The 21,990-nt window shown below is 37.4% G+C and overlaps 1 protein-coding gene across 4 annotated transcripts in view; it reads left to right on the forward strand.

Annotated features, from left to right (window-relative positions):
* Positions 1 to 21,103, forward strand: part of PSEN1 (presenilin 1) — a 25,188-nt gene extending 4,085 nt beyond the window's left edge. Inside the window, exons 2-11 of one of the 4 annotated variants that reach the window (XM_031064897.1) lie at positions 89 to 213; positions 3,044 to 3,300; positions 4,582 to 4,723; positions 8,321 to 8,388; positions 10,000 to 10,220; positions 12,074 to 12,172; positions 13,448 to 13,531; positions 14,371 to 14,544; positions 16,543 to 16,661; positions 16,966 to 21,103. In XM_031064897.1, coding sequence (XP_030920757.1) covers positions 130 to 213; positions 3,044 to 3,300; positions 4,582 to 4,723; positions 8,321 to 8,388; positions 10,000 to 10,220; positions 12,074 to 12,172; positions 13,448 to 13,531; positions 14,371 to 14,544; positions 16,543 to 16,661; positions 16,966 to 17,121 — 1,404 coding nt within the window. In that variant the 5' untranslated portion in view covers positions 89 to 129 and the 3' untranslated portion in view covers positions 17,122 to 21,103. The remainder of the gene's footprint in view (positions 1 to 88; positions 214 to 3,043; positions 3,301 to 4,581; positions 4,724 to 8,320; positions 8,389 to 9,999; positions 10,221 to 12,073; positions 12,173 to 13,447; positions 13,532 to 14,370; positions 14,545 to 16,542; positions 16,662 to 16,965) is intronic. The other 3 variants (XM_031064907.1, XM_031064903.1, XM_005417558.3) reach the window with 3 other exon arrangements.
* Positions 21,104 to 21,990: the final 887 nt, after the last annotated feature.

Consider the following 21,990-nt stretch of genomic DNA (forward strand, 5'->3'; position numbering starts at 1 on the left):
AAGAAACCACTATCATTGCTTTTGATATTGTTTATTCGCCTGAAAGCGCGTAGTTCGTAACTTACATTTGCTTACGGTGTTACAACAGGTGTTACTGACTTTTTAGCTTCAGAGTTTTCACTTTTAACTATGTCTGAGGAAAGTGAAGAGTCTGTTCCTTTGCTTCCACTTCAGCAAGAGTCCATGGCCTCTGCTCTGTTTAATACTGATCAGGTAGGATATAAGTGCACTTTGTTCTTTTAAGCAGTGGGGCACACGCATGTCACATTTAGCTACACTTTAGTAGCCTGCAAGGACAGCTTATTTTCTAGCTTTAAGTGCAAATGAGAGAATAACTTGTGTAACTCTTGATGCTGATCTGGTTTTCATGCCCTGTGTTTTAGTATGTAAAGGCCTTTTTTGATTGCATCTTTGTTCCTAACTAGTGAAGGGAGTAAAATGATACATATTGGTCTAATTTCTTCCATTTTTCTATTTGTTTGATATAACAGGTTTTTGTAGTGGTGTGCTTAGTTGATCAGGCTTTTCCTTTGGGTGTTTTTGTCTGCTCTGTGAAGCTATAGATTTTTAACTTATTTCAATATATTTCTGTTCCAGAGATGGGGTAAGTGCTCCCTCATGCAAGACTGTTATTACAGCAGAGAAAAAGCTACACATTCGGCAAGTGTGCAGAAACCAAAGTACTCGGTCTGCTCACCTTGTGCAGAGTTCCAAGGCTCTGTTCATCTCCAGTGTATTGTTACTTATGATCATCTTAGGCAATTTAGATGGTTAAGTTTATTATTGTCTTGCTGTAGACTGAGAGAAGTGGAGTATTTTACTATCAAAGTGAAAAATGTTACATTTCTGCTATAATCTGTACAGAAATAGGTTTAGTTGTAGCCAGCATTTCAGATTAATTAAACATGACCTCTTTATTTGCATTCTCCCTTATTCCCATTTCTATCTGATTTTCAGTAACTGTATGTGAGGCCTTTATGCAAAATGCCAAGTGATTTATAATAAATTTTTCATTTAGTAAGAAATAATTTTGATCCCAGCATCTTTTTCAGTGCATATTTCAAATTAATGATACTAAATTCAAACTAAAGTTAAAACTGTGACTCTAAAAACCTGGTTGTGTCCTAGTTTTAATTGTTTAATTCAAACAATTTTACTTTGGGGTTTTTTTCGCTCTTACATTCCATTTCCATATTGAAAAGTGAAACAGATTTTCTTAGAGGACAGATCTTGAAACCCTGCTGAGCTTGATCCTGAGGATACCACAAAAAAAGGAAGGAATAGGCAGAGCATTTGGTGCATATTATTACTTTGTACTGCTTTGTAAAAGCAAATTTTTCATGAGTTGGGGAAGTTGTAAAGCTTCAACCAGGATTTTAGCAGTGTCAGTATTTACAGTTCAAAGTCCAGGGACTTGTGCTCCTTAATCACTTAAGTGCTTTTAAAAACCCCACTAGGAGTTTCTGAGTAGTGTGTACTTACCGTCTTCTCTTTTCTGAGGGTGGGGCTGGGAAAATTCTTTAGAGAGAATCTCTAAAATTATTATTGATTTATCAAAAAACTGCAGTGAATTAATGAGATACAAGTCAGTAGTTATGTTTGGAAATGCTACTGAGGTCTGGTAATTAGACTTCAACATTGCACATTTAAGGAAAAAACTACCTGAGTAGGAATACTTAAGGAAAAAATCATTAGGTTATTTTCAGTGTCCTATGTCCAGATCAATGTTAAGAAAACTGAATGATACATTAAAGGTATTGCAAAAGGTATCGTCCTTCAGTTTATTGTACATTTTAATCTAATGCTGTCTTAGTGCACTTAGTCAAACAGAACTGTTCTGCAGGAAGTAATTTAGAAGCAGTGAGATTAATTTTGTAAGGAATCAAAAATATTTTTATCTCCTATATTAAACCTCTTGAATGTGAACAGTACAGCACTGATTTTGGACATGGTAATGCACTAAAAAAATGAATGGTCTATATCAACTGTCACATTGTAGTGCTTGTTTAGAGTGTCTGGTAATGGTTTTATTTCTTTGTAGTCCAGAAAAGGTAAAGCATAGATCACTCTCCTGTTGTGCTCTCTGTATGTGCACACAACGTATAAAAGGTGAATGCCCCCTGCTCATGGTGCTTCTTGAAGAGAGTGCAAAAGATTTGTGTTACCAGGAGCTTGGAGTGCAGGCCTGATCACTTGCTAATAGGTGATGTTCCCAGTTTGTGCTTTTGCTTCCATTGGAAGTTCACCACTGTCTTGGTGTTTGAATTATATGCTTGATGTTTCATGTGTTACACCCTTCATGTTTCAGTAGTAGGAAGGACAGGAAACTCTTTCATACTTGTGATAAGAGTGATGGAATTTCTTCAGTATCAGTGAAAGGATGTGGCAGTAGTTTCCTTGGGAAAGAAGAAAATCTGCATGCTTAACTTTCCATGCTGAAACTTTGGGATCAAACAGCAGTCTAAAGACTGAGAATAACCTGAGTTTGATCATCATTTCTGTGTTATTTTTACTAAAAACATGAGAACACCATACCTCATGAAAATCCATTTTAATATATATTTTACTTGAGTATACTCTAGTGGAAGTAACCCAGTAAAGGAAGAAGGCATTTTATTGGGATTTTCATGGAGAGGGAATCCTAAATGTTTGGCATTATTTTTAAGAGTCAATACAGCTTATTCTTCTCAAGTTACAGGCAATCTACTGTCATGCATCCTTTTGCCAACTGTAGTTTGAACCGAGGGAAAGAGATGCCTTTATTAATCTTTTGAAATTCTGTTTAAAGGAAAGGCTCTTAGATGCCACCAGCCTACTTTTGACTGTTGATGTTTTTAATGTAAATGTTTCTAACATGACCCTGTGCTCCCATTCTTTTAATAACTCTGATGCAGTTAATTACTACTGTTTAAATCCCTGCTGTAGCAAGTGTTCTTGGCAGTAAATATTATCTTACATGTTTCCTCCTCAGGGTCATCTTTAGCTTAACGTACAAGCTCATGATAGTAGAGAGTTGCTGATGACACTGGTTTTTGTGTTGCAGAATGACAACAGTGAAAGACGTCGCCATGATAATAGTGAGCGCAGAAGAAATGACAATGCCGAGTCTGAGACCAATGGGCAGCCACAAAACAACATTCAGCGGGTGGTGGAGCAAGATGAAGAAGAAGATGAAGAGCTAACACTGAAATATGGGGCAAAACATGTGATTATGCTGTTTGTGCCTGTCACGCTTTGCATGGTGGTTGTTGTTGCAACTATCAAGTCTGTCAGCTTTTATACACGCAAGGATGGACAGCTGTATGTATCAGTATTTTCCCCTGTCTTTTTAGTGGACTTAGATAATTTTCTTCAAACTTCCATTTCTTTTGGAGTCTGATTCAAGCAGTGAACTTCCTCTTGCCACCGTTTTCCCTTCTCCAAAGATAGTTTTGTTTTATTCCTGCCAGAAACCAGGCTCTTCTCTTTGTGGTACTGTTGACTTTTGTTATTTGTCTGGTGACCAGTGGGGATAATATCTTGGTTGTTACTGCTTGAATCAAATCCTCGTCCTCATTTTAATACTTTATCATGCTGTGTGGTATTTGTAAAATAAACACCATCTTGAGCCAAAGCCATTTCCCTTGTACTATGCTAGAATACAAGAGTTTTGGAAAAAGAACAAAACAAGTATTGTAAATGAAGTAACCTATGTGCCATGTTCTGGTTTGCCCATGGTGTTTGATGAAGAAATTCAAATGCAAGGGGAATATAACTTCAAGAGGTTCACTTCTGGTGAAGTTATAGAAACTTTCCTGGCAGATGTTTCCGTAGAGGTTTTTGGGATTTTGGTAAAATATTAATGTTGCAAAAAAAAACCCCAATTCCAGTGAAAGCTAATTTGAGAGAAAGGGGGCCAGAGGAAGAATACTGAGCCTGTCAGAAACTGCAGGAAGTCATAGAATCACAGAATGTTAAAGAGTTAGGATAGACCTTAAAGATCAGTTCCACTGTGAAAATATTTAGACAAAATTATTCAGAGTGTGTTTGGCTTTGAAATATTTGTATAATATAAGCATGTCGTAATTTTTTTACGACTAAAAAAAAAATTTGTTTTCTCTCTGTCTCTCCTTCCCACCCCACAATGAAATAGTTGCCCCAGGAGATTGCATTTCTTTACAAAAGAGTGAGTTGAGCCCATACATTGTGTTGTTGAAATCACAGCGGGAGCCTTTCATGGTGGATCCATAGGTGAAATTCCAACTGCAGTGGTCAGCACACAAGTGATGTCGTGGGAGAGTGGCAAGAGACACACAGCATGGGAGTAGCCATATCGAACCGTGGGCTGCTGTGGGCTTTATCTGCTTTACAAAGCAGAAAGCAGTAGTAATCTAAGAATGTAAGAAAGGCAGGTCTTCTAAGGAATTCAAGTTTGCCTAATATGATAACTATGCCACCTTTCATGTTTTGCCATAGTAGAAAACAGGTGTGCTTTTACAGCTCTGAATTGAAAAATTACTGCAGTTTCGTTTGCTGTTGGCCTCACATACCCAAAACATTGATGCATTCAGTGTCATTTCAGTTGACTTTTTGTTTTTGTAGCATCTACACTCCTTTCACAGAAGAGACAGAGACAGTAGGACAGAGAGCCCTGAATTCTATTCTTAACGCAGCCATCATGATCAGTGTTATCATCGTCATGACCATCCTCCTGGTTGTGCTTTACAAATACAGGTGCTACAAGGTAAGTAGCTGTGCTAGTTTTATTTATTAGTACAGATTAATTAGAGAATAGAACAAAATGAAGGCTTATGAAGGATGAATGAGTGAAAGTAGCAGAACTGGTGATTTAATTCACCATTTCAATTTTGTGGCTTCTGTTCATTTGGCACAAAGCAGGGCAAAGGCCCAGTGCTATCACTGCCATCTGTTCTGTCAGTTAGAAATACATTGTTTCTATTCATTTGAAATTTTCATGCACTGAAATCTTGCTGTGGTCAAGAAATACAAAGGACAGACTTGCCCTATTTTGTGGGCCCCCTCTCCCTCTGTGTCCCCCATACAGACGTCTCCCATCAGTGTGTGTGGCTGCACACACCAGGCAGTATTTGTGTGGCAAACACAGAGACTCTAAGGCTCTTTGTGAAAGGCTTCAATCTTGTAATGACATCATCTAGGCAAGCCCAGGCTTAGCATAATTAATTGCAGTGCCACCTGCATGGGAGGAGTTGTCCATGAAAATTCCTGGTTTGTTTTGGTCTTAATGATCCATTTGACAAGGCTTAGCCTAATAAAGCTTCTCAGTATGCAGCCAGGACCTTGAATCAGTTGTAAAACACATAGTGGGATTCAAAGGTTTGCTTGATTTAATTTTGTTTTCGAGAGGAAACAGTGGTTTTGACCTTCATGTCTGTGAGTGAAACCCCTTTACAAATTATCTGTGGAGTGGCAGGGGAAATTATTTTTGCCTGATTCTGTATACATTGTCGAATACTGTTTTTTGACGTATGGACCTTCACTTTTATCATAGTGTGGTGTTGCATCTGAACTGACAAAGTGTTCTTGCAATTCTCTTCATTCTAATGAAGTCAACTACTGTGCTTTACGTAGGTTCCTTAGTACCCGCTTGGTTCTCCTCAGGTGCTGAAGGCAACAACTAGTTTTTACTAAGCTTTTCACATTTCTGGTTTCCTTCTTAACCTTTTAAAGCACAGCATATTTTCCTTACAAAAATAATTGTTCTACTAAAAATTAGAATTATTACATACGATAAATTTGCTGTGGTTATATTTTATGCTAATTACACTAAATAATTAACTTATTTTTAAATTTCCTGTCAGAGTATTTCTATGCTGCTGTATCAGAATGCTGTGAAATGCAGTTACCTGCAATAAAGTTCTATTTTACATGCAGTTCTATATGTAGATTGTAGTCCAGATTATGAAGAATGGAATTTATAATGGAAGAACCTTAGGTCTTCATCTGGTAGTGATAATTTGCTTATCCTGACAAGATTTTTTCTGAAAACTCTTTTGAAGAAAGGAAATACTACTTCAGCTTCACTGTGGTTAGTTTCCTGTGGTTGTCTTGTACATGATATGTTAAGCATGATCCTGATTCTAGCTCCTCAGTCTAACTGGAAGCAACATCTTTGAAGGGGATTGTATTTGATTAGCTTTTTTTTTAAATTTATTATTCTCTGCATTCTTCATTGTTTCACTCTGTCTAACCAAAGTCTGACTGCTGTAGCTCTTTTTAATTCTCTGCATCCTGCAGCTCATCCTTAATTTTTATTCAAGTTGTAGCAGGTAAAGCCAAATTTATACCAGCAATCAATTTGCATCAAAGTTGTTGTTAAATAAAGAATGAAAATTCTTTAATGAGAAGGCAAAAAACCTGTTGTGGTACCCTGCTAGGAAAACAGCGAGCAAAACTTACAAGAAGTACTCTGGAAAAGTCACTTGTAAGAAAAGAGACCCATGATCTGAAAAATGCTATAGTAAATGAGATACATACTGAGAATAAAGAAAATATCTGTGTGTAAAATGCCAACTTAGATCAGCTCTTGAATCTACCTCCTCTAGTTCTGTTGACAGTAGTTATGCAAGGTGAGTGTAGAAGTTTGCTGGACTATGGCCTTGGTGTGTGACACTGTCAGCATTCACTTTTTTTAGGATGAAACACTACTGTTCACTTTATTTTCTCACATGATAGAAGTTTAAGAACTTATATTACAAATACAAAAACTTCAGGGAGAAATCATGAGAGAGCTTTCTTTGCTGTTTTCTTAAAGTAGTTTCAACTAATTTTACAGAGGAATAAAATGACTCTTGTTAGGTCCCTACTTAGTAGCTTTACAAGTTGTGGAAAAATTTGGTTCTGCTTGAATCAATATATACTGATACTCAGCTTTGAAAGGTTCTTTCTCCCACTTGCTGTGAGTGGTGAGAGTTTGAAATACTGAGACAGATACTTTGGCAGTTTTCCTGCAGCATCTTTACAGGCACTGTGCTTATTGCATGTGGGAATTTCTTAAGTCTTTTTGAGAACATACTAGCAAAAGCCAGTCTGTTAGATTAGGAGGTTAGATGACAGGTTTTGTTAGGTTGAAAGTTAAATCTGAACCTCTTTTGAGAAGCAGTGTAAGGGAGGAGAGTGAATGTTGCAGAAATGGCCAGAAATTTTAAAAATGCATATGAAAAATGTATCATTAGACTCGATGTACTAAATTTCTAGCTGTAAGGGCTGGATTCTTGATTTGTCAGAAAGTCCTGGTTGCATCACATAAGTGTGATTCCTTTAGTTTTTGTGCATATGCACTTTACTTTTAAGCTAATTTTTGCTAAATATTTTAACATCAGATCTGTTCTACTGCACATCTTTAAGAAGAGGACAAAGAGATAACACATTTTTTTAACAGCTTCTGAATGCTTTAATCTGGTGTACATATATAGCAAATTTAGCCAGGTAATTTTCCACTGATTGTATCTATTGTAAGCAGGATTCCTTATGTAGCTTTGATTTCTAGATTATTGCTTCTGATGGGCTGTCTACTTGTAATACTGGGTCAGGTTTTATAAAAGAGATTCTGTGCTGGGACTTGGACAAGTATATCTTCATTCTCAGTTAAGAGATATTAAGACATTACTGGAGTTAAAGGGGTCTTCAGTCGTGGTTTTCTCACTTTGCACAATAAATACCAGAAGAGTGCACTTCTGTTAGTGCAAAGTTTAAGTGCCTGTCATCTCCAGGTTTAAATCTATGAGTGGCCTTGCTGAGTACATCAGTGAACTGTTCTTTATTGAATTGTTGGACATGTAAGTCTGCTCTCCTATCAAAATTAGGGATTGTGTTTGTAGATGACTGATAGAGAATATCGAAATTCTTATATAGTCATTCATCAATGACATTTCAGCAGATAAGTACTGAAGGTTTTTCTGGGTTCCTGCATTTAATTCTATAACTGCATTCTGAAAATGATTTGAAATCAGAGCAGCACAAAAGTGAATCATGTTTTCCATCTGTGTTCATGCCGGATGATTCTGCTATGTTATAATGCCACTGGTATCAGAATGGCCTAAAAATACGCAAACAGTAGTTTTCAGTAGAGCTGAAGAACATCTACTGAAAGTTCACAAAGCACTTAAAATTCATAAGTGTAAAGTGAAATACGCCAATGTGCATAGACTAAACATGAATGTAGCGCCAACCAAAGAGGGAGATATCTTAAATAATTTTCTTGCTTTAAACAAAAGGAAAAATAACCTTAAAAGTCTTTTAATATATGCTAAATTTAAAATAGCAAGTCTAAAAACATCTGTATTGATATCTTCTTCTCCAGGTGATCCATGGTTGGCTTATCATTTCTTCTCTTTTGCTGCTTTTCTTTTTCTCATTCATCTATCTGGGGTAAGTGAACTAAACCATTAATATGCTATTTTTCAGGTATCACTTTATGTATGTATTTATTTTAGAACTAGGCCTTGAATCTTAAGAGGAATGATAGTGTGTAAGCTATTGCAATAAATTTTTTAGTTTTGTATAGTCTGATAGAGTACACATAGAAGAAAGAGTGATTCATAGGTTTATAATGCATCTGATTAGGTACAGATGGTGTGTGTGTTCCTAGCATGCATCACCAGAATAAGCACATCTTGCTTATCAGAATAAGCATATCTTGGGAGAGCTTGTTCTGCTGACATGTCTTCTGATAACCTAATTTTTCATTGACATATGACTCAAGGGCAGTTGTTTACGTCATGGCTTTGTTAGCTCTATATCCAAAGGCTGTCTGCATGGAAGTGGTGGAGTCAGCTGAAAAGAATCTACTGTCTCACCAAAATATACTCAGTGTTTTTCTTCTCAAATTTCGAAGCATGCTCTCGTCCAGACATCAAGAAAATTTGGCCAAAATACTCAGTATTGTCTGAAATGAGCAGCCTCCTCAGGGTTTGTAACTAGAGTTAAGTCATGAAATTATTATACTCTGTATATTTTTATGCCACTTGATGGCAAACACTTCTCTTTGAAGAAGCTTATTTAATTTGGTCTCTGAAAGGAGAATGTGGTCTTCCCTTCAGTCACTGATTTTTGCTAAAAGTGATCTGTGATGCCTTTTGTGGTCAGTAGTTTCTCTAACCCTAGCAATGGCTTTTGAAATACAAGGCACTTCCTTCATCTGTCCCTGCTGCCTTACAGCAGTGCTGGCTCCCTTTTCCCAGAGGTTCAGAGAGTGAGGGACTGTTGTGTAGACCAATAATGCATGAGGGCAGTAAGGGACATCTTGTTAACACTGTACATCTCAAAGGTCAGCTGACAGCTGCAGACAGCAAGTTTGCTGGGGGAAAGTATTATGCAAATTATAGGGTTCTTAGTGGCTTGATGAGTTGGTAACAGCAGATTCTGCAAAAAGCCTTCACAGCCATTTCTTCCCTGAGTCAGCAGAAATCACCTGTCACTTGGTGATGGCATTGTCTATTTTGGTTTTACTTATTGAAGTTCTTAATTAGTTTATAGTATTTGGTGTGACAGGGACATGGTTCATCCAAAAATAAAGCTTTTTACTTCAGTGTTTATGGGGAATAATAGAATAAACATGTATCTTTAAAGTTATCAAAGCATTCTACAGGCAGCATGTTAGTAGAGAGAGATCTTTGCCTGCCTTTAAAGATCCATTATAATCTCACAAGTTCTGATTATTCTGATTTTTAAAAGTTATGAGCATAATCAAATCACTGATTTTGCAGTAATATCCTTTCCTGTCAGCTTCTGCTTTTATTGAGAAGGAAATAGAACCTTAATGAAATTTTAAAAAGAGCAAAAGAGTTGGTGTGAAGCAAATACTGGCAAAATTTATCCTATTGTGAAGAATAGTTAAGTATTAATTGGAGAAAGAATTTTACATTTTTGCCACTATATTGAATATGAAATTTTTTTAAAAGGTATTCTGAAGTTTGCATGTGTAATTTGTTTCCATTGTTTCAAGCAAATGCCATCTGTGTTATTTTCCTTTCTTTTTAGAGAGGTTTTTAAGACATATAACGTTGCCATGGACTACATTACAGTGGCACTGATGATCTGGAACTTTGGTGTTGTGGGAATGATTTGTATCCATTGGAAGGGTCCTCTTCGGCTCCAGCAGGCATATCTCATTATGATCAGTGCTCTCATGGCCTTGGTGTTCATTAAGTACCTTCCTGAATGGACTGCATGGCTTATCCTGGCTGTCATTTCAGTGTATGGTAAGTTTGGGAGCCAGGCGCAGTAATAGATCCTGTGGTGGGAATTTCTTTTATTCCCTGACTTTTCCACTTATCTGACTAGACCTTAAAAAAAAGCATGTGTTTGTGCACGTGTGTGTGTGTATCATCCAAAGTAGCAGATAAGGTGATTACAGACTTCATAAATAAGATCATGGTGCTAAACTGAGATCAGTTCTCTGCAGCTGAGGGCTCTGTATTACAGTATGATCCCATCTTCTTTCATGTTTCCTGGACTCTCTAGATTCTTTGGGGAGGAGAGCTGAAGTAATTCAAGAGAGAAGGAAATGAGAGAGACCCATTTTGATCTTTTTTGTGAAGGTGGAGAACTTTCAGCTTCTCATTTTCCCCAAGAATCTTTGGAATCCCTTGTACATTCAGAATTTAGGAGCTTGTTGTTTCTGTACAGTCCCATGCAAATATAGATTTGCCCAACCTATGAATTGCTCAAATTTGTGACCATGGAAGCAACAATCTGATCCATACCTGATAATATAGGGAGAAAGAAGGAAGGAAGGATTAAGAGCAGTTTGCATTGGTCAGTCATTTTATATTTAGAAGGATATGGTTGTGAGATCTGCTTCATTGGCTTTTTTAAAAATTATTATTATTCGTTGTACTTGTTGCATACTGCTCTTTTTCAGAATGATGGCTGAGACCTAGCTGTAGTTTTTCCATAAAGCTTTAGGGGGCACTGAGCACTTGGTAGGATCACTGTATCCTAAATACTGATTTAATTTCCAGGCAAGACTAAAATTCAGTTACTTAGATATAATTAAAACATTACAGTTAAGTGAAGATGTGCTCTTAATTTGAGTTTTTTGGAGGCATGTAAGTGTGCTGAATGTGTGCTCTCATAGTCACTGATCATGATAAAGACTGAGAATCTGTCCAGATGTAAGTGCAGGGGTTGATAAGGTTTGATTAGCTCTGATTCATCAGTGTACTCCTTAAGTGTCCTCTTCCTTCAGGGAGAGGAAAATTGTCCCTTGTGTGTATGCTCATGGATCACAAAGCACATTAAGAAAAACTTCCCATCCTCCCGCCCCATTTCCACCCATCCTGCAACTGGAACAAATCCGAGTGCTTCAAGCATTCAGCCTTTATTCAGTGATAGCAAAACAAAATTACTCGAGATCGAGTTCCAAGACCATGATGTGGTTGAGTACAGGGGATGTAAGTTTTCAAAACCTGCAACCCCAGGAGTGGGGTTTTTTTCTTTACTGGAGTGGGACCAGCAGTGAAGCCAGAGCAGTTGGCTCAGGTGCAGAAGGCCTGCTCTGAGCAGCACAAAGCTCCTGGCTAGTCAGCCATTCCTTTCAGTGTCAGATTGAGTTTCAAATTAATTTAAAGACATATGGTGAGTGGACAAATGCAAAAGGCAGTAGCAATGTTAGCTCTCTATCCCAATATGCCTGTTTCACAAGAAGTAGGCTTCACCTGTTGTCTTAAAATTTCTTTAAGCATTAAACTTAGATTGCAAAATCTTTCCTAATGGAAGGCAAGCTTGGGTATTTCTAAGATGGTAGTTGCAAAGTAGCTTTCTTGAATTATTCACAGGTCAGCATATAGACACAGGTACATTTGCAGTTGCATAATATCTTAAGTGTGGAATATAATGTTTTAAAATTTGTATGCATATTACAGTAATATGTAAAACAGGTTGCATAACTGAGAATATTAAAAAGCATTGCTGTAGGATACCGAATTGTGGCCAATGGCTGTCTTCAAAATCCTTAGGGTGAATTTTGTTACTTTAAGTCTCTCCAAGTGTTATAGAAAAGAAACGTAACTATGTCTGCAGGGATGTCAGATCCGTTTGCTTTTCCTTTCAGATTTGATTGCTGTCCTGTGTCCTAAAGGTCCTCTTCGTATGTTAGTTGAAACAGCTCAAGAGAGAAATGAAACTCTCTTTCCAGCACTTATTTACTCCTGTAAGTACATTTTGTTATTCTTTAAGCTTGCAATCACCCACTCATCTGAAGCAATCTTCTCATTTTTCTGGGTTTAATAAGATGCTTTTCAGCTGAATTCTGGATCTGTTTACTTGGGCCTCAGTTTTCATTTCACTGTTGACTGAAAAATGTGAAACATCATCTGACTGAGACATCTCAAGATAAAAACCAGCATGTTTTGTTCCAAAACACAAACAGGAAGAATGGTAACAGACCTTGTTTTGGATAAAGTTCTGTGTCCTTAGGCTGTGAATTAAGCCTGGTCAAAGGGAACAGTTGTTTCCAGAAAATATTTACCGGCTTTCAGTCCTTAAATAACCTGTGTCTTAGTATAAGAAATGTGAGAAATTACTAGAGAGGTTTGTTTGTGTAACTGTTTTCTCAATGGCTTGTCCTTTTTGGTAAATTGTTTCTCCCTGCAGTTGTGAAAAATAACATATTGAATTAAAGTTGCTGTTGTGATCTGTGTGTCAATTAGAGCATAATTCCATTGTTTCTGAAGTTCCATGTTGCTGCTTGTAGTCACGTGGATAACAGTGAAAGAGGCTAATCAGAAGTCATTATGCAGTTGGTGCTCCAGACAGGCCTGTATTTGGAAGCAGGAAGTGTGCTGCAGACTGGCCACTTCAGGGAAAGCTTACAGTGGAGAAAGGGGAGCACTTTCTTTATCTGTCACACTTGCACAGCATCAGTAAAATGTGGCATAGCTGCCTGTTACTCTGTTTTGTGAGAGGAGCAGTTAACACTGAGAGCTTGAATTAAAAAACACCTTTTATATGTAACAACATTTGGTTATCTCCAGATTGGAGGATTGTTTGTGATGGCGAAGGCAGAGAACAATTAACTTTGATGTAGATACTGCCTCTGAATTGACATAAGTCTGTAACAGTGTTTAGGGACCTTTTTACTTGCAGATAAAAGAACTGATTAAGGAAAAAAAGTAAAGAAATTGTTGATTTGCAGAGGGAGCTTATATGTAGAAGTAATTTGTCTGGCAACAGCTGTTGCCTTTTTTTTCAGAATCTAGTAGAAATAAAATTTTATTCGCCAGTTTTTGTAAATGTGTTGTTGCTAGTACTGGCTGTGTTCCAGATATTATTGTGCTTTAATGAGAGTAAAATTGCCTGTTGGAAAAGATAGTTGTATCCAAAAAAACCATGAAAAATGAGAAATAATGGATTGATGCTATCTCAGAATTTCATACATCTGAAGATAAAATTAGCTATGCTGTTGTGATTTGCATTTCTTTGATAGCAACAATGATATGGCTTGTGAACATGGCTGAGGAAGATCCAGAAGCCCAACGGAAGTCCAAAAACTCTGCTTTTGATAAACAAGGTGAGCTTTGCTTTGACAAACCTTTGTCACTTCATTGGAATACATGTTTATGGATACTTGTCTTTCAGTTTTTTGAGTCCTCGGTTCTGTAGAAGAGTGAAAGCATGGAGGCCTAATTAAGAATGATGAATCTGTCAAGACTTGAGATATTGTTTACTTATTGTGCAGTGAATGTTCTTGCATTCATTTTTCTGGGATCTGGGATATTGGTGTTGAAATGACTCAGTATAAAACCATCAACTGAGCTCAACTGCTTGTCAAACTGGGATGATACAGTATAGTACCAACTCGTTTATATTTGTGATAGACAGAAATACGCCTAGCCCTTTTGGCTATGCAGATAGTGTTTAAAACGTGGAGTTTGTTTATTTATATGTGTTACAAAAGCAGAGTGCAGTTTCTGAATATAACATGCTTGAAGGCATCCGTGTATATGTAACTTTCAGTAAAGTTTTCTGTTTTACTGGAAAATTAAGCTGCCAGTGTCAAGTAAAGAAGCTGATTAAATATTAGATGGTAGTTTATTCCTTAAATTGTGATCTTTGTTAGGTCACTATAGAACTTCCACTTTCATGTGGATGTACTCCTGAATACTATGCCTTGAGTGCAGCATGTAGCTGCTGTGACTGCAGAGTATATATTGACTCTGGAATGTTTAAGTAAATATTAAAATCCTAAGAGAGGAAGTCTTGTGATTGTGTGTGCTAGTGTTAGATGTTGCTAAGTATTATGGAATACTTCATTCTATCTTTTTCTTCTGTGATCTTATATGTGGAGAGACTTTCATATTTTAGAAGGCACATTTTTGGAGGAGTCTTAAATGCCTTTCTTCCTTTGAGCTCCAGCAAGCCGGGCCCAGAATGAAGATGCTGAAGCAGATGATGGTGGCTTTAGTCAGGAGTGGCAGCAACAGAGGGACAACAGAATAGGACCCATTGAATCAACACCTGAGTCACGTGCTGCGGTTCAGGCTCTACCCAGTAACTCTCAAACAAGTGAAGACCCTGAAGAACGTGAGTGTGGACTACTGTGTCTGAAAAGCTTACTAAATCTGAAGCTAGTCAGTCAGGCATCCTGAGTGCACACATGCAGGATTCTGGGAGCTATTAGCAAGCTGAAATGTTGCACTTGCTCCTGATGAATACTGATGTACCTCATAGGAATAATGGTGTTGTTTTTTGATAGTATTTCATTTTGTTGCAGGAGTGAGTAATATTGACCAAATTGCTCTTTGGTTTGATACACAGACTCAAAACTTCTGTTGCACAAGCTGTTTTCAGACCATTACATGGTCAGTTGCATTAGCCTTTGTCTTTTTCATGCAGTGTTCTGCTGTGTATCACCTCTTTTGGATTTTAGGCCTGCAAATGGAGTCATTAACAGGTTTTATATGCCTCAAGATTAAACTGCTGTGATCCACTTGGTAGGAAGCAATGTTTAAAACCTGATTGGAGACTGAAATGAATGCAGAATGCAATGGGCTTGCTTAGTTTTGTCCAGCATCTTGCTAAGGTGAAATATCTTTGGGAAGTGTATGATATCAGTACTCAGATACCTGTTTTAACAGACTCATGATTTCCACTTGGAGTTCAAGCTGCTATTAGATATGCAAAGCTCTAAATAAATTAGAGTGTGCCTGTCATGTAATACTGCCATATTTTAGCAGGTGCAGCTGCTTCCTCTTATGATCAGGTGCTCCTCTGTTTAAAAATACAGAGACTTCTACTTTAAGAACAGTTTTAAAATTTACTTACTAAAAAAGTCCAAATTCAGCATACTGCAAATCCTTTTTAATTTCCAGAGCTTAAAGAAATAACATTGTGATGCAAAAAGTCTAGCAAGCGGCTCTTTCAATTAATTTTTAAACTAAAACTCTCGTCTGCTCAGGCTAATAATTTTCTCCTTCCTGTATTCCTGCAGTGAGTGGTAATGATCCAGTCAGACTTGTCAGCCAGCATTAGTTTACTACAAGTCTGGAGCATCCAAGGCCTGTTTCAGCAGTTTAAGGGTGTGTTAGTGCTTAAGAGCTTTTCATGAATGCACTGTTCTAGGCATTTTATTGGAGGCCTGTTGAAAGAGAGTAGGGTTACCTTCTTTTTTTTTAATGCATTTTCTCCTTTTTTCCTTTCCCCTCTCCCCCACCTTCATAATTATTCAAACATCCACCCATGTTTTGATGTTCCTAGTTCCTGTTGGAACTCCAGAGTGACTGTTGGGCTGGACTGTAGTGAGGTGGGAAAGTAATCAGTAGGCCAAATTAAAGCAGCTGGTCACCTGATGCTGGCCCTTGTTAATTAACATCTTGGACTAAAAACTCAGAATGTGAGCTGGCATTCAGGAAATCTAACAGTGCTTGCAGAAATAATTGAGTATTGTGCTTCCAGAGTTGTTGCTAAAGTGGTAATTACTATATAAAAGAATAAGAGAGAATGAATTTTCCTAAATTTCAGATCTTGGACTAAGTGTCTTGAGTTTTTGCCTCTGTGATATGCTCTGTACTTACACACAAGTGCTTTTAAGAACTACGTGCGTAAGAATTCCCTAGGAAAATTGGGAAGGCAGTGGAATATTTCACAGTTTATAGGTTTCTAACTGGCAGATAATATATCTTGTGCAAGGGATTTATTTTTCCCCCTCCCTCAGCCAGTTCAAAGGAATTGTTCTTTAATATTCTGTTGAATATGACAAGACAACCAAAAGTGGACACCTCTCCACAAACAAAATTACAGATATCTGAGTTTCTATATACTGCATTTATATGTCCAGGAAAATAGGAGAATAGGGAAATTCTAATTAAAGGGTGAATTAATTGAGTAATGTAGTGTTTCTTAGCCATCTTGTTTCACAGGAGTTTATCACTTGATTCAGGAATGATACTAATTCTGAAAATAAAATGTTATTTTTGGCAAGTCTTGTTAATAGTTACTGTAAATATGTATTATTCTTCGATAGTTACTGACATGTAATATTAGTAGACTGATACTTAATGCTGCCATATGTTCACTTTGCAGGAGGAGTAAAGCTCGGTTTGGGAGACTTCATTTTCTACAGTGTCCTCGTTGGCAAAGCCTCTGCAACAGCAAGTGGGGACTGGAATACAACTTTAGCATGTTTTGTAGCCATATTAATTGTGAGTATAATGTAAAATTATAATAGGGATAGTTTCTTATGTTCATGAAGGACAAAGTTGTAACTGCTGCATTTTGTCTTTTATCTTTTTTATTGGGTGGCCAGACTGAAAACTGGTGAGGACTTTAGCTGTGATTTTCATTGGTTGTACATCTGTCACTAAAGGCTTTAATTTAGGAAGACATAAAACATAACCTGTAGCATTAATATTTATACATATATGTATTTTATATAATTTTTTGCTTGTCAGCGTTCCCTAATTTCTTCCTATGTCTTTTGTGTTTTGTTTTTTTTCTTCCCCTCAGGGTTTGTGCCTTACACTTCTGCTTCTTGCCATCTTTAAGAAGGCCTTGCCAGCTCTTCCAATCTCCATAACCTTTGGGCTAGTTTTTTACTTTGCAACAGATAACTTGGTGCAACCGTTCATGGACCAGCTAGCATTCCATCAATTTTATATCTAGCAGACATGACTCTGAAATGGGTATTTGTAGCAAATCTGGGAGGAGGAGAAATGGTTCCCCTCAGTGCTCAAGTGAGACTGAAGTATTCCAAGGCGGAATCATTACAGCTTCCTCCAATGGTGGTTTTTGGTTTGGTTTTTTTCCTGAGACAACTGCTGCACTGGGCACCATATGATTTTTCCTGTGTGAAAGTGGCTTCTTCCTGACGGCCAGTCTAAGCCAGGTGCTGTTATGTCAGAGGTCATCTGATATACGTATCTCTGGTAAGGACCACCTGTGTGAAAATTGCTAATGCTTCCACCAGCAATGTGATCTCTTACCACAGGCTGATTGTTTTCACAGCACTGAGGGTGCTCAGGACTTCCTTGATGTTAACAGAGGAAGCTGACAAATCCCATGGAGCTTGTCCCTGTAACTGCTTGAAGAGAGAGAGCCCAATCTGGACTTCTTCAGCAGTGATATTCTGACAGTGGAGCCCTGACTGTGCAACAGGAAAGGACTTTGTAGCAATTTGATAAAGGGAGAAAGTATTGTCACTCTAAGAGTGCTCCATGACTTCATAGCCTCTGTGCCTGAGTGTATTTGGTTTAGTAAATCTAAAACTTTTTTTCTTTTCCCACAATGGAACTAGAGCCTCTTCTCAGTTTTAATACTTTGCATTCTCAAGCATGGAGTGCACCTTCTGTACACCTGCTCCTGTTTATTTAGCTGTTTAGACTTGGACTGAATTATTTGACAGAGGATCATAAGGCCCTAATTTGGATCCTCCATTCTAAAAGGTTAATAAACTATATTACAAAGCAGTTTGGGGACTTAAGTCTTTGTGCTTTTGCAAATCATTTTGCTAGAACACCATTTCAAGCCCCATGTTTGAAAATAGTCACTAACAGCACGGACTGCATCACTGGTGGATGTTCCTTCTTGTTGACATTCTTATGAAATAAGTAGGTGTTTGCAGCAATCCCAGATTGAGTTTAGCTTGCCGGATCTAGAGATCAGAGTGCTATTAGGAGCTCTTCTATTGCATCACTGAAATCCTTGGTCATCAAAAATGTGGTTTAGAGTTCTGTTGGCCTGGTCAATATAAATATTGGTCACTAAGCTAACACCTCAGGCTGGCAAGGATATTTTTTGTGCAGTCTTTATTGATGAGGATGCTTAAGTTAGGTGAGAGATTGCTTAATGTCACTAAGGAGCAAAATTCATGACCCTCTTCACTTTAATTACCTCTCTTGTGAGGAACTGGTGATTGACAAAATGAAAAGCAATTCCATATCAGTGAAAAGAAGATAGGAGATTTTGAGCTTCTTATAAGAAGAGTCTGTTCAAACCTTAAAACTGCTAAACTGATTTCTTCCTCCTCATTTGAAAGAACTCATTTATGAATAATTGCTTGGAAATTAGATGGGTGAGATGAAGTTGGTTTTGCCATAAATTCTTACTGTGTACAAGTAATGTTTTTTCTTGGGAGCCATAGGGAGTAGATGGACATTCTATTTTACTTGCATCTTGATACTGGAGTGCTTGCCTAGTGGAGCAACTGTCAAAATCCTAACACTAGCTCATTTTACCTTTTTTTCCTGGGGTTTTGTTTTAGTGTCTATGATTCATAGGACTGAAACATAAGAGATGCTCACCAACCATTGCCCAAGTAAAGAAAGAAAGACTGTGATGTATAAATCTGCTTTAAAACCAAGAAAGGCTTTCTTTGGTTGTCCTTGGTGTAATATATGTCTTTTCCAGTATGACTTGTTAACTGTAGTGTTAGCATTTACATTTTCATAAAATACATTGTCTTGTCTCATCTAAAGTACTTTCATTCATCTCATTTGTGTGCTGATTCATTGTGGATAGCATTAATAAACCAACTATATCAAAATTGCTTACAGTGACTTCAAGTCAAACTTGTTTGTGTTTTCTAGTTTAAATTACTGTTCCATATTTTCTTGCAATGAAGTCTGACTTAAAACTGTTTGGTTGGTGAGGGGCTTAGAGATTTCTATTGTCATTTTTTGATTGTTTTTTGTGTTTGGGGGGTTTTTTAACAAGACATTGAGTTGTTTTTATACCATTGTAACTTGTTCTTTTCCTGAGCATTATATCTAAAAAATTAAAATCCCTCATGTGTCTTATTGGGCATCCCAGTTATAGTTCCATTGTATAGAACAGGTTTGCTAGGAGTTGGCATTGCTGGCATTTTTGTATCTGAGCTGGCTCTCAGTTAAGGGTTGTTACTTAAATGCAGAAGTCATCTCTCTTATTTCTTTTTTGGGTTTGACATGCACCAGGGGAGCATCAGCTCCATTAAGAGTTGCTTCAGAATATGTAGAAATGTACAAAAGCCTTTTCACATACTTGAATGGATGTTAGATGTGCAACCCAAGGAGGAGCTGAGAACTTTCCAACTCTAGACTGCCAGTCTTCCACTTCCCAACGCTGCTTCTGTTATTCTGAAGTGTTAATTTCTGAGCTAGTGTAGAGTTATATTGGTGGAGAGTATAAAATTTTTATTCACAGAAGCTGTTCAAGTTTGTGTTTGAATCTCAAAATAAGTTTCGAAGGGAAATTGCTTTTATAAGCAGCTGTATGTTAAAGTGCATTGTTTATTACCAGGTCTTAGGTACACCTTCAGAAACCAGATGAAATTTTCTAGATTTGCCTTCAGGCCAAATCATGGTAGCTTATGTTTCAGATGAGATCTTGCAGCTAAGGATTATCTCAGAATGTAGGTCCAAATATGGTTCAGTTGCCAATAGGTTTTGTTTGCATTTGGGTTGTTACTACACAAGAGTGACGGTTGTGTCACTTTTCTTTGTCTTGAAACACCGATCTAATTTGAGGATTCACCTCAGTTAGATTGTTGTAACTGAAAGATTTCTCATAAGTAGTCTACATTTTTTGAGAGAGTGTCCATTATTATTAAATTAGTATGTTAATGACAGCACATAGCTCTGAAAGAACTATGCTGTAATCTGAGTAGATTGATCCCTTCTGTGCTCAGGCAGATGGACTTGTAGCTGTTGTGTGGCTGTTCCAATGTTCATACTTTGAAACTGGCTATCACAGTAGCTTTCTCTCCCCATTCAACTTATATCAATAGATCTCCTTCTTTGGCTAAGATTCAATTCAATATATAAATGAGAAGGCATAATAGTTTTCTTAAATTTCAGGCACTTCATTTGTCTCTTTTTTTTTTTCCCCTTTTATGGAGGGATTTAATCCAGGGCCAGAAAGAGACCCCTGGAAGTTGGTTTTACAGCAAAAGGCTTAGGGTACTGTTGCACCTGTGTATGGCTATTATGGTCACACTCAAATTCAAGTGTCATCTGTGTAAGGTGCATCCTGAAGGTGTAAGAATTTGATACTGCAACGTATGCACAATAGTTCTGGATGGGTAGATGATGACTTCTTTGAGCCAAAAAAATCAAGGGCTGTGCTCCACTACAAATGGCTGATCTCCTCAACGTACAAAGCAGACACAGGCTACTTCAGGCCTGGGAGGCTGGTGCTTCTCGGATATACACATATATATCTGTACCTATAGACATACAGATTCATGGACTCTGGACCTGTAGATGACAACTCTTCTGCCATTAGTGCAGTCAAGGATTAAAATGCAGAAGGAAATTTTGGGTTGATGGTACTGTTCAACAAAACTTATCAAAATGCTTTATTTCAAAAATTACTTCTGACAATGCTGTTGAAACAAGTTTGGTAGACTGTGGAACATGTCTGCACTGTGATTGCAACTCAGTGGTAACTTGGTCATTGGAAATGTTGAAACAAACTAGAATGGAATTCTTTTACACTCAAAGCATTTGCTGTTTTCTTTTTTACAGACACTGGTTTGTACATAACCTGAATTAAATGTGAATGTTTTTTAAACATCTTTCTGGTTCTTGATAAGATATGGTTTTGATAGATTATTGCAAATTTTCCTGTATTTGTCTAATTATTAAAATAAAAGTTGCATGGATCCTGATTCATCTTGCCTTTACTACATTATTTTAAAGCTGTCACTTAAAGCTCTTGGAGGCATAAGCACATAAGTAGTTATTTTTATTCAGCATTTAATGAGTAAGATTCCTTTCTTAAGGCATTTTAAGTAGCTGCTGTATTTCCTACCAATAGAGCTTCAACTGATTTTTGTGTAATTACTTTCTTCTAAAAGCTACTTTTTGTGTTCCTTTAAAGAGTCAGTCAAAGCCTGATGCAAATGCACCCATAAGGTATAATTAAGGCATGAAAAATGAGATTATACTGAAACACCAGCTGGCAGAATGAAGATTACCAGAAAAATACATAGGATGTTCATAAAGAAAACACTTCATGAACAGTGTTATGTATTTTGTATTGTTATTTTGAAATTGATTTCTTATCAATATGATTGAAACAGAGCTTTGGGGTTTTTTCATTGTTTTGGAAAAGTATTCACTGCGAAGTTCAAATTTGTTTGAGTTGACTAACCTCTGTTGAAGAGGGTTGGGGGTTTTTGGGGGGGTGTAACCTTTGTCTCTGCATGAAAGACCTAAAGAGAGGTCCATCCTGGTAAGTAGAAAGTAAAGTACAAGTGGTAGGAGGCCCATGTGGATGAGCAGGGAGCTCCTAACTGAGCCCGAACAGGAAGTGGAGAAGAGGTGGAAGCAGGGGCAGATGACCCAAATGGAGCATAGAGTTGTTTTCTGATCTTGCAGATACTGTGTTAAGAAAGCAAAGGCCCCTCTAGAATTGCATCTGGCTGGAGATGTAAAGCAAGAAGGGAGACATCCTACAGTTATGGGAAGGTATTTTACAATTATATAATGGCAAAAGCAAGACTTGGGAAATAAAGGTGCTCCTCTCCCCCACCCCTGCTGAGTGGTGCAGGGT

This window comes from Geospiza fortis, unplaced genomic scaffold (assembly GCF_000277835.1).
Source record: "Geospiza fortis unplaced genomic scaffold, GeoFor_1.0 scaffold54, whole genome shotgun sequence".
NCBI classification, from domain to species: Eukaryota; Metazoa; Chordata; class Aves; order Passeriformes; family Thraupidae; genus Geospiza; species Geospiza fortis.